Source organism: Limanda limanda, chromosome 10, assembly GCF_963576545.1.
Source record: "Limanda limanda chromosome 10, fLimLim1.1, whole genome shotgun sequence".
Taxonomy (NCBI): Eukaryota; Metazoa; Chordata; class Actinopteri; order Pleuronectiformes; family Pleuronectidae; genus Limanda; species Limanda limanda.
Genome location: NC_083645.1, coordinates 9,848,333 through 9,861,818, shown reverse-complemented (window position 1 = coordinate 9,861,818; position 13,486 = coordinate 9,848,333). Strand labels below are relative to the sequence as shown.

Sequence of the window (13,486 nt, the reverse complement as noted above, 5' to 3'; positions counted from 1 at the left end):
GTAATTCAAATTAACCCTGTAGCACCCCTTGTTGTAAAATTACAACGTTACCTTTAACCATCCTAAAAAACAATCTGGCTTTTTTTTTCTTGTTTTTTTACCACATTTACATAGTCATTGGGTCCTATTGTTCAGTCTCACAATGTTATTGGATCGTACATTTGTTTATAAGTCACGCCTTCTGGCCATGAACTCACACAACCTCTCAAGGTTTCCTTCGAACAACATCTATTGGTTTCATTGGACTGGATTCATCAGATGCATGTAAGTAAAATGTCTTTTATATTTTTTTTGGTTGTTATTATAATGTCTAGAGCATGTACATATGTAGTTAGTGTGGAATAGATGCATCAAATTTCTTTTAGAGCTTATTATATAATTGTTGCAATTATACAACACTGGGTGAATGTGGTAGTCAAAATAGCTGGCTTGTTGCAGTGGGCTCAAACAGGTTGTGTTCCCTCCACTACACCACTGCCTGAAACAGAGTATTTTCTTTATACATGGATAGTATACATTCTACCCTTGTGTTGTGTTCTGGTCAATGGTCATTTGACTGATTTAAAAGTTTTATCTCTAAAAAATGTAGTTAATTTGATCAGCCTGACCTAAAATTCCATGACTTTGTCCATGGAACAATTCAGTTCTGGGGACAGGAATGTTCCTGAATGTGGGGTGTGGATGTAAGTGGGGGGATGCATGTTTTCCTTTTAGTATGATAATTAGAGCCATTAAACCATTTACATTTACATTTAGGGAATTTAGCAGACCCTTTTGTCCAAAGCGACTTACCAGGCAGACAGTATTGTCTGCATGGAAAACATTTCTACCCTGAGCACTTGGTCCACCACCCTATCTATTCCTTCAGGTTATGTACTACAATATATAAAACATATATTCATGTTAATTAATTGATATTTTATTTTCAGAATGCCACCAGCAAGGAGAGAGCCGCGATACACAGTGCAGGATGTTATTGACCTGGTCCAAAATGGAGAGAGTGAGGTTGAGATTGAAATCAGTGACACAGATGAGAGTGATGAAGACTCCGATGAAGATGTCTGTAAAGAAGTGGACAAAGAAAACCAACCACCCATGGTCTGTCCAGCTGATAATTACGTGGACATCAAGCTAAAAACAAGGAAACACACCATGCCCCGTGACAGGTATCGCTGGCTGAAAAAAGATTTCATCAGTCCCAACACAGATTTTTCTGGTCTGGATATCACAGCAGATGACATTTCCCTCCACACACCATTGGAATACTTCCAGAAGTTTGTGTCCGAAGACATGATTGAGGCTCTGACACAAAACACGAATGAGTACAGCTTTCAGGTGCATGGAACATCTGTAAACACCACTGCAAAGGAAATTGAAAAAATGCTTGGCATGTACTTGAAGATGGGCCTGGTACAAATGGCTGGAACCCGTATGTATTGGGAGACAGAGACGCGGTACTCCCCTGTTGCTGATGTGATGCCACGCAACAGATTCCAATCCCTGTTGACGTCATTACATTTTGTAAACAACATGACAGTATCTGAGACGGAAAAGAAAGACAAACTATGGAAACTCAGACTGTGGCTTGATTTATTCAGAGAGAAATGCCTGCAGGTGGTACCAGAAGAGCACAACTCTGTGGATGAGATGATGATTCCTTTCAAGGGGAAATTCAGCAGCATCAAGCAATATATGCGAGGCAAGCCAAACCCATGGGGATTCAAAGTGTGGGTGAGAACTGGAATCTCTGGCATGATGTGTGACTTCGATGTCTACCAAGGCAGTGTCAACGGAATACGAGCCAAATCTGAACTTGGATTGTCAGGTGAGGTTGTGATGAAACTTGCTTCCACACTTCCAGAAGGTCAGAACTACAAACTGTATGCAGACAACTACTTCACCTGTGTTCCATTATTAGTGAAGCTCCTTGATCGGGGAATTCATTACGTGGGAACAGCCAGGCAGGTGCGCCTACCCAACTGTAACCTTGAAGACGAGAAGAGCTTGAAGAAAAAGGGGAGAGGAATCTATGACGTCAGAGTGGAGGGGAATCACAACATCTGTGCTGTCAAATGGTATGACAGCAGGGCCGTCACACTTGTGTCATCCTTTGCTGGACCTGAACCTGTGCAGAAGATTCAACGCTGGGACAAAGCCAACAAAACCTTCATTGAAGTTGAGAGGCCTTACATTGTTGGTGCCTACAACAAGTACATGGGAGGTGTGGATTTGTTGGACTCATTTACAGCCAAATATAAGTTCCCCATCAAATCCCGTCGCTGGTACATGTACATCTTCTGGCACACCATCATCCTCGCTGTGATCAATGCCTGGCTGCTCTACAAGCGGGACTGTAAAGCGCTCAAGGTGTCTAGCAAAGAGACAATGAACAGGAGACAGTTTCAGGCACAGCTAGCATCCTCTCTTATCCTGGTAAACGCAACACTTCAAACTCCAAAGAGAGGACGGCCATCTTCAGGCAAAGGGAGCCCAGCAACACAGTCAGTGACATCAGGAAGCCCTCTGAATGCTGAGAAGAGGCCATCCAAGAGATGTGCAAACCTCCCATTGGATGTACGCAAGGACCTAGTTGGTCATTTCCCAAGGAAGACAGGGAGAGGACGCTGCAGACAGTGCAATAAAGGATACACCAACACGCAATGCAGAAAGTGTGATGTTCGCCTTTGCTTTTTAGACAACAGGGACTGTTTTTGGGACTTTCACCACCAATGAAGTCTTCATGACCAATGTCATAAAAAGAAAAAAAGAGGGAAAAAACGCGCTTTTTAAGAGTTTTATCTTGTTTAATATTTTTAATAATTTTAAGAATGACTTCATAAAAATATGACTAATGTGTGATTATTATTAATGTTGTATACCGTTATGGGGCTAAGTAAGCAATCAACCCTGCAAATGAACCCTTAGTTGTTCTGAATTGTTCACACAACGTGAGTACAAATACAGAAATCCTGCTCCCAACTAAGCCCAATGTTGCAATATTACAACATTTCTCTAAAAACGTACATAAACACTTTTTTTTAAAAAAAACTTTCATTTCTGCATCAAAGGCCTCATACAACATGATCTGAAAGGTCAAATAATTTTTTTTTTAGGTTTTTCTATATTTGGGTCTTACAGGGTTAACATAGACTGTATATAAAGATGGACAACATTAATTCTTACTTCACTAAGTGTTGATGTTTCCTTTGAATTTTATTTCAATCAGTTATTTGATCCTATAGATAAAACACATGATTGACAGCTGAGACCGACTCCCTATTGGTTGAGTGCATGATTTTTGTGGGACCTTGATATCACAGCTCCACATCCTCATCACTACGCAGTCTTGCTCCAATCACAATTACGATATAAAAACAATATTAATGTATTGCCGTATTGTCATACTGAGCGACCAGAAGCCAGATCCATAAAACTCTGTATTCACATCTTAAGATCTGTAAACACAAAGACACAAATACACAAACTTATTCTATTTGTCACATTTTTTAAATCACAATTGTATTTTTTTTAGTCACATGCACAGGCCTCATTCTCGCCATGTGGCAATGGATGTAGAATTGTCCTTAAACCTCAGTTTGCATATCACTAGTAGTGGCAGCTCCACCACTCATTAGACGTGTCAGTGAGCAAAGCTGCAAAGAAGAAGTACAGTTTTATCGATTGTCTCAGTTCTGCAACAGCACCAGAGCAGCTGTTATACGCACACCAGTTACACACCCAAGGCTCTTTAGCAGCCGTGCCATTAATTTATCACATGCACAATACGTTAATCATCATCATTAAACTCCTGGAGGATAATCGATGATTAATTTATAGTGATCATTGAAACAAAATGCTACTTCACAATTGAGGATAAAACCCCTTTAATAGCCTTTGTGCTGCCGCAGGGGCTCCCACTCCCCAGCTTGAGTATCAATGACTTAGGCTGATGAATGGTTAGCTGTTCTTATATCAGCATAGAGGTGAGTTGAACAAGTTTCCTCCATCAATCCATCATCTATACCACTTATCCTTTTGAGGCTTTAGGGCAGCTGCAGCCAATCCCAGCTGACATTGGGTGATAGGTATGGTTTACCCTTAACAGCTCAGCAGCATATCACAGACCCAACATAAGCTGCTGTCAGATATGCAATGAACTCCGGAGATTCTCTACATTTTCTCCAGAGGAGGTGTATATGTGAATGCAATTATCCAGGTAAGAGACTCTGGACTTTCTGTGGACTTTCTCTGCCTGGCCCTCTAATATAAAGTCTACAGAAAGTCTGCAGAAGTTGATCTGAGCATGCTGCAGTGGATCCCCAACGGGATTCAGTGTGAGCGAGTGGGGAGTTGGTGAAGCTTCTAACACGCGAGAGACACAAAAATGAAAACAACAAAAGAAAATATATATCTCCATGTGAAAAAGGAGTGCCATACATGTAGAGGAAACAGACAAAGGTGTCAATGTGCTTTAAAATCAAATCACATAATCTCCTCAGCAGAGTTTATACGTCACTAGCTGCATCTGCCTCCTGCACCACCCTTTGCCTGAATTATGCAGAGGATTTGTTGCTGTGAATGCGTCTGTAAGGCAGATAGTCCAGAATAAATTTTACGGATTTTGTCATGTCTGAAAACAGCTATTAAGAGACAAAGTTATTAAGAGTAAAACTCATTTATATCTATATATATATATATATACATTAAACTTTCACATTAACCCAACCCAAATCTGCTTGTCTTTGGACTGTGGGAGCAAGCCGGAGAAAACCCACACAAACAACGTGCAAACTCCACCCCCGGGCCGAACTGGGATGTAAACCAGGAACCTTTTGCTGTGAGGCACCACTGTGCTGCCAGTCCAAACTGTAAATCCTGAAATATGTTGAAAAAAATACCAGAGAGGATTATACCCTTCCAGCCCCAAAGGTTTGCTTTGGACACATTTTATTTCAACACACCACTTTGTTTTCTGATGTGTACCGAGGCTCTGCAGCCTCACAGCCTTTACCTTCAATTGGATCTGTTAAATGCACTATATGTTGTTCTTGGGATGTCACCTTCCTTTTATTGATGTCGTATTGTTATGTAATCGTCATTCGTGCTCCCAATTCCCACATCCCGTGACCCATAACAGGCAATTTGAATTGACTCAACACTAGCACTTTTCAAACACGGATCCTTTGACGACTCACATGTAGGTCACGTCAGCGCTCGGGGTTGCTGATGATGCAGATGACACAGCCTTGGGCTACTAATTGGAAAAGCAAGATATGGAAACGCAATAGACTAATTAACAGTAATTATGCAAGTAAGTATTAATGTGATGGTGGCAACAATAATGATGATTTCATAGACGCCAAATATGTAAAGGTTATGATGGTTATCTCATGAGAAAGAAGTAAAAGCGTTAGGGAAAATCAATCGCCCCTTGTTTTAGACTCTGACCTCCAACTGGACCAATTTGACCTTGTATTGTCTTCATTATAAATTGCAATGAGGTGTTTATCACTTCGGTCCAGTTTAGTGATATGTTTCACTGAGTTGTGTTGCATTTGATCTTAAAAGAGCTCTCTTGTTAAAAGACTTTACTCTCTGTTTTTTTTTTTTAACCTTCGTTCCCGGAGGACGGACATCAAAGAAACAGTTTTGTTTCCATATAAATCAACCACCATCCTGTTGATTGGCTCTGTAAAACCAGCAATTACAGCCATGGCTTCAAATGCCATTAACCGTTTCATGCTCAGAACAACCATGGGGGAGTGGGTTAGGATTAATACCTTTGTTATAACAGACGTTGTTTGTGTTTGTGTGCATCAGATATATACTGTATATATTTTTTTTCTTTTCCTTTCATGGAGTCAGTTAGGGTTGCTTTTGATGTTTTAAGTCCAGGGCAAGGTTAAGCCTCGTGTTAGGCTCTTGTTAAAACAGATAAAGCCAAGTCAAGGTTGAGGATTTGCTGGGGAGCAGAGGGTTCGGGGTGTGGGTAGATAGGTGGGTTGATTGCTGAAGATTAGTCTGTAATGATCCTCAGTTCCCAAAGCAAAAGCCTCAGCACAGGCGACATTTAACGTACTCGCAGCCTGTCATCAAAAATATCACATTGCTTAATAGGATTCACCAGTGAATTCTAGCCCTCAGGCCTGTTTCCTTGTCTCGTGCTGCACTTGGGTAATATGCCTATAAAATGCTGTAAGTGTCGCAAAGCACACTCTTGACCTTGATAAGGCAACCAGCCACGATGAGGGGCGAGGAGGAATTTATACATCATCTTATCTAAACAGTGAAAGGCAGGCAGAGCGAGGATGGGGGAAAGACAAACAATTTAGAGGTAAAAAAGAGATGACGAAGAAATAGAGACATAAACAAGGAAGAGGAAAGGGATAAAGGTGCGTATGTGCATGTGTTCTCATTTTTGTTTCATCTTCAGGACCTTTTCCAGTATAAACACTGATATTGTTTGGACCTGGGGACCAAAGCCTGGTCCTAGTGAGGCCAAACATAATTTCTGAGGTCCTGGTTAAGGTTTCACAAGCACTCCCCATTTCAGTTCAACTTTAAACTCTTTAAGTTTCTACATTTCTACATACATGCAGATATGTATGCATGTGTGGACCCATGTGTTTTCTTGGATATGAGAACTGCACCACCTTCCTCACGAAAGTAAACAACGTACTCCGGAAAGCAAATTTTGGCAAACGCTGGAAACTTTGAAGGCTGGCAAGCAGTCCATATGGGGCTGAGGCTGGAAATCCCTGAATTTGTTTTCCTCCTCCATCATCTGTCCCAGTGGCTTAGATATACGAAGAAGAGGAACTTGAATTGAATGAAGTGCCAATGTACAGCGACAAATGACCCTCTGCAGCCGAGGTGGCCGAGTGGAGCAAGGCTGCGAGAAAGAGGGATTACCTCTGTAATGCTGCCCATGAGGGTACGGACGAAAGGCCATCAGCTGAGCTCTGCAGGGGAGCGAGTCCACAACATGCACTGTTTGGAATCTTTTTGCTTATCCGCACAAGCAGTGAACGCTTAACTGAATGAATCACTACAAATTCTTGCTTTTGACTGGCCCTCAACAGTGGTTGACACAATTAAAGTAGAAGTACCAAGGCAGCAAACTGTAGCTGACATGGTTCCCCTTAAGAAATTCATAATCCTGCTAAGTATCGTCCTCATAACTTTCTGTTAACCAACAAATTGTTTTAAGAGAGCCATGCATAATTCATACAGTGGGGGAGCTGCAGAGACGGGAAACAGATACAATCAGTGTTTACCTGAAATCCACTGAGGATCCTCTTCACCTCTGCTGACACCAAATCCAGCCGCTCGACCGCAAGATCTTGTAGGAAAACACATTACTGAGTGAGATAAACAGAATAACTACTGCCATTACATCAGCATTACCCCAGTGTCATGCTCTTGTATATAATATAAAGAATATATTTGGTAATGAGTCTGCACACAACTGCCCCAACCCTGATGTTTTACACCCCACTAGGCATGCTAGTTAAAAAAATAAAATTGCTTCAGGGCTGTGGGGGGAAATATTGTAATTAAACCTGCATTACTCAGTATGAATGTGTCACTTCTGAAGATGAACAAGAGTGCACTGCACACCGCTTGTGCTAATGTGGGACATATTTGACATCCTTGCAGCAAAGAGCGAGTGAGAAAAACTCCAAGGCATTGTGAAACATAAATTCTAGCAGAGAATAAATGAGTCTTTCTGTTTTCCTCCCCTGGAAGGAAGAATGCTTTTTTTATCAGTCATACCCAAATTACTAGTAAACATTCATCCATCACTTTAGGGGGTGGTTGCATTATAACAAAACGCTTGTAGTGGAAGAATGGAAGAAACGCATAAAGAGTAAGTTTGCAGAGGCAATAGCACAGGAATCTATTACATCTGCTCTTACAAAGCCAGCTATAATAACACCTCCTGTGCATTGTCACACAACATACAATGAGGAAAACCCTTTTCATTGTGTTCCAGATATGACCAAGGAAAGATTCCCAGCTATGCACACAGCTGTATCTGTTGTGCTGTATTCCAGCAGCTGTATAAAGAAGATGTCTTTTCCTCTTCCAAGGGGAGTTTCTCCCCCAGGATTGGGCTGTTGTGCATGTGCGGGTCCATATCATCCAACACGCACAGGCAGTTCCTGCACATGCTCGCCAATGCATATTCATTATTATTTTGGTTTTCTGTTGTCTCATGTGACAGCGAGCTATGCATTCAATATTTCCACGGTTATGAAAAGCGGCGCCTCTATCCTCTTCTCTGCTTTCATATTGTGACGCTTGTCCTCTGAGGCCCAGTGAGCCTATCCATCTCTATCGTTCATCCAAACCATATGTGCAGTGGTGGCACTAACCCCCGAGAGAAAAGGTGATAAAACATCCCCACTCAGCAGCTTAAAGGAGAACTGCAGTTTCCATAGGAACAGGTCTGAGCGCAATTAGATATGAGACGCTGAATGAAGCTTGATGAGCCATCATCCAGGAATGGCCCTCAAAATTCCATCTTCGACGTTCAGAATCCTCCGTCTCTCCTTCCACCTCTTCACCAGATGCTGGTTTAAAGCACGCTTTGCGCAATGAATCTTATGTTTGCATCATAAGGGCCCTCTTTACCTTCGGTACCAGTCAGCATGTCTTTAAGTGGAGATTGATGGCACAGTGTTGCTTTGTGAAAAGGAGAATGAGATGATGACGATGGGCTGGAGAAGCAAACACAAGGGTGAGTGCTTAGGGGGGAGGTTGCAAACGTAAGGCCTCAAGGAGATAATTAAAAAGAAGCAGGGGAAGGTAAGGACACTGACAAATTGGACAAGGAGGAGGACAGCAAGAAGACGGGGCCAACAACGAGAGGGAAGAGGGAGATGTAGCGACCGGTGACCCTGCATTGGGGGCTGTATAGTCCACGCTCCATTAAGGCTCATCTGCATAATGTTCCTACTGGCCTCATTAGAGATGAGCAGAGATGCAAGCAACATTCTGCCAGGTAACCCACGTGAGAGCATCTCCTCCTCCTTTCATTCATTACCCCCCACCCCTCCACCTTTTTTATATCATCACCGCCAATCCGTCTTCGCTCCTCCGTCTTTCCACCCTCCTCCTGTCTGACCTACCCTCACACTGCGTATCAAAAACGCATAAGAGAGATAAAGGGAACATCTGACAGTCTGCAAGCCTCTCCACCTCTCATCCATCATACATAAATGCTTCCCTCCCCTCTATTGCTGAGCGGCCACCCCCTACTCATTTGTTGGTACATGTGCCGCCTCCCTTTCTCTCTCCCACCCTGGATTATATCGGCACGTCAACAGTGGTTCGGCAAAATACACATCTTTCCAGCGAGAAATGAATGTATTTCACCTCAATTTTTTTGGCCCTGCATTCCTATTAGACTTAAAAGAGAGTGACAACAGCTCTGAGCAAGTGTTAAAGCCTCTGGTAAATGGAACATTTGGGGGGGAATCTGTTTTTTTTCTAGCAAAACTGAATATTAACCATCACTTGCAAACACCAACCAATACAAATCAGTGACACCCTGGATGAGGAATCGAAAATCACATCAAATACCATCAATCACATCCCTCCTCTTTTATTCACCGGAGTCTCTTGACATGGAGAATAATGCCTGCTGTGCCAATCAATAGATTTCCTCACAACTAATGTCACACTCTGTTCGGCTCTCTCCCACACACCTCCTCACTTCTTGAGAGATAGCACAGCACCAGATTTTTTCTCATTTTCCACTCACACACTCCATTTGTTTTTTACATCTTTGTACTTCTCCCCAGTCCTGGTCCCTCTCCGCTCTCCTCTCTTCCCCTCTGTCGCTCCTCTCTTTCTACCTCCCTCTCTATCTCAAACAGCTGTTGTTGCTTTGCTGTGTTTGCAGCCTACGCCTTATCTGGGCATGAATTCATTTAGCTGCCATTAGATGCCTCTCCACAGACCCTGTCCAGAGCTCCTCTAAAGGAGGGAACCCATTTAAACGGCATAATTCATAACAGAGAGTGCAGTGGTACAGATGGAGGAGTCATGTGCTTTAATGCTGTCAACTGTGAGTAAACAAATAGCTTGTCATTAATGCATGGGGGGAGCGAGAGAGAGAATTAGATCCTCCGCCGTTGTTATCGTTTACATAGAATATGTTACAGGAAGCAGTGCATGCGTTTTTGACATCAAAGTATTCCCCCAGCAAAAAGACACATTCCGTGGGATTTATGATGAAATGTAGGGTCTTATTTTCCACCCACTGCCTACGTATGCAAATTCTGCTCAACTCTTAAACCTTTTTATCCAACTTCCCTGGATGCTCTGGTACTCATGCTTGCCATCAGCATATTTCAGCACCTTACCAGCTTTGTGATACCATATGTCCTGAAATCGTGCCTGTTTCAGAATAAATCTTACCTTCTGCTCCATCCTTTCTTCCCCCTCCTCCAGCTTCAACATGCTACTAGACAGACTGGAAAACCTGGGAAGACTTTCATGCACAGTGCTGAGCTGTTTTAAATCCTTTTTGAAGGATAGGAGCAAAGTGAATTGGTAATTACACATCTTAGTATTTAAAACATAGTGGAGTACCCCAAGGATCTATTTTTGGTCCTACTCTGTTTTACATGCTCCGATTAACACTGATTATAGAAAACAACATTATATATATCGCAAAGTGTTGTTGCCTGAGCTTCCTCCAGGCTTCCCTTCTCCACCTCATGCTTGTTTGGTCAGCGTTTGGACACCAGCGTTTACCCCACACCCGCCAGTTTCACCTTGTCCACAGACTTGCCTTCCGCTGCATCTCCTGCTCCCTGGTGCAATCACACACTGTCTCTCAGGAGACAAGACAGACGATTTATTTTCTTAAATTAATTCCAGCTCTCCTTGACATACATCCCTCTGTCCACACTGCTCGTGCACACTGGCACAAATGACATCATGTCTAGGCAATCTTCTCAGCTGCACTATGAATGTAAGTCTCTGGCCTCCACAAATGAAAGCGTGGGAAGGAAATGTGTCCTATCTGGTCAAACTCCCACTACGACACAGCTCGGAGCGTTTTAGCTTCTGTTTTTGTCTGCAACTGCAGTTGCAAAATTATAATACCAACACTGGAATTTGTTTCATTAATGATTTTTACTCTTGATGGACTAAGTGGGAGCTGTTCAAACGTGATGGGCATCCTAACATGAGATGATAAATGTATTTGAAATCGTATTAATCTTATTGCTTTCAGCCTTCATTAATAGTCAATCAGTGTTTTTTACTATGAGACCCTGGCAAGCTTTCTGGTTCTTTACAGCTTTGTTTTAGACAGTGAAGGCACTGCAGGTGCTGGGATTGATGCTGGCTCTGCTTTACTCCTATTAATAATACTATACTATTAATTTATCTATTCTTGTAGGATCACTGAACAGTAGTGTGTGTTTCATAAACTAGGGCTGTTCCAAATACTATTTTGGTGTCTCTGTAGTTGAACTGAGAGTTACCGTCACACATACATCACTCATAAAGGGGGAAAAAAATTACATTTTAGTAGTTGATACTTTACTGCTAGTCCAACCAACTTTTTGTGGTTAATTTTTTTTAAAGTGTGATTTATTCCAGACACTGTAAATCTGTTACGTGACAAAAATGTCACCAAAATGAAGCATTCAAATAGTGAATGGATGTTGATCACCAAGGCAATGGTCAAAGTTTTGCAGACTGCAGCTCAGCTATAACCAAAACCCATGTGCCCATCTCGTCAAGTCTTCTCCCTCAGTATATTTATTTTCCCACCAGTCTACTATGACAGGCCTGAGGAGGGTTTCCTTACAGTGATTAAAACAATGATTTTTAACTGTTCCCCAGTCACATTTCACTGCTCCCCCTCTTTTGAGATTTATTTTAAATAACAAAGTTCAAATCTTACCAGGGACGGATCTTTCATCTTACTGTCGGGGGGGCTGATAAACAGACATTTCTAAACAGCCATTCCTTTAGTGGACACCAAAGGGGACTACTGAATGTATGGGCCCTATCCACTATGCTGGTGCTGGCCCTATCCTCTGTGCTGGTGCAGCAAATAGGGCCCATGATGTGCTGGGCCCCTGTCACCTGCTCTTTCCCTGGATCTGACCCTACTACCACTCTCAATGACCCTGAACTGTCTGTCTCCTACAAATGAAACAAGGTGTTTTCCACACTCAGAAACAACAAGACTAAATACAAGGGGCTTTTACATCATTACACTTATTGTAAGTCGCTTTGGACAAAAGCGTCAGCTAAATGTAACAACATGGAGACAAAAACGATCAAACTTATCTAAGACTTCACGCCTGTGTCTGACTGTCCCTGTCTGTCTGTGCCCAGCTCCTCTGATGACACATTTATGAAACAATTCCAGAAGCATTTCATTCCTTTCTTATATAATTTGATATCACTGGTGTCCTCACTTGTTGTTTTGGTGCAGTGAATGTTGATAGATTCTATCTATCTCTAAGCTAATAATGTTATATTTTGTTTTCCTGAAGAAGCCAATCTCTAATATTCTTCTATCAGTGTGTTAAAGTCCGCAACATTATGAAGCGTCAGTTATTTCTAGTATTATACAGAAAATCCACTGTAGATTCAAGATTAAACTATGAGGTAAAACAAACAACATGAAGTCTGGTTATATTTGATAGGAATAATGCAAGACGTCTGACACTTTAGTTACAGGAACTTAGAGGAGGTCAGTCAACACTGAGATGACACCGCTCTGAAATAGAGAGTGAGAGGGGGAGCAGTGAGCAGTGTACAAAAACTGGGCATTCGATGCATATTGTATAATAACATGTATTAAAATGACAATTTCTTTATGCTTGCAATGATATTGAGGGGAACAACTCTCTGGAGGACGGCGGCCGTATTTGTTTGCTTTTTTCAGGCCTTTACCAACCGTAATACATATTTTAATTCTAGCAAACAGATTTGCTTCACCTGATATGAGCTTGGCAGTCTCTTCAATCACTATTTTTCGAATATTTTTGATTCTAGCTCCAGCCGCAAAACCATGTTCTTCGCTATGGCTGAATGTAGATTTATGGACAGTAAAGGCAGAGCAGAGATGGAAATAGGAGAAACATGGTGCCTCCATCAAAAATGTTTAACATGTAGTAAAAGAAGCAAGGAACACCTATTACACCTGCTCTCCCATCAGCGGTGACACCATTAACAGTGTGGTCACTTCCTGTTCAAGCCAAGTCATCAGATAGCTTCTTCATCTCCGCTCAGCTCCGATAATGTGTCTTCACATCATCTCTCTCACACAGGTCTACTCATACATATTAATTAAAAATCAAATTGAGGAAGCTCCTCCATCCCCCCCATCACTCTTGCAAAGGTATTAATGCAGAACCATTAACGTGTTAACGACCAGCATACTGTAATGATCAATTAACTGACATTATACATGCATTTATTCAATTTGTGCTGCAGAGTTCAAACA

General features: G+C 42.0%; 1 protein-coding gene across 1 annotated transcript; it reads left to right on the top strand.

Moving 5' to 3' along the window:
- The first annotated feature begins 930 nt into the window (after positions 1–930).
- Positions 931–12,184, top strand: LOC133012265 (piggyBac transposable element-derived protein 3-like). Its single transcript, XM_061080242.1, has 2 exons — positions 931–2,433; positions 12,080–12,184. Exons 1-2 carry the CDS (start codon positions 931–933, stop codon positions 12,182–12,184), a joined length of 1,608 nt encoding a protein of 535 aa, XP_060936225.1.
- The last annotated feature ends 1,302 nt before the right edge of the window (positions 12,185–13,486 follow it).

Coding starts and splice junctions, on each gene's coding strand:
- LOC133012265 (XM_061080242.1), top strand. CDS start 931: ATGCCACCAGCAAGGAGAGAGCCGCGATACACAGTGCAGGATGTTATT. Junction 2,434..12,079: donor TAGCATCCTCTCTTATCCTG/GTAAACGCAACA, acceptor GTGCTGGTGCAG/CAAATAGGGCCCATGATGTG.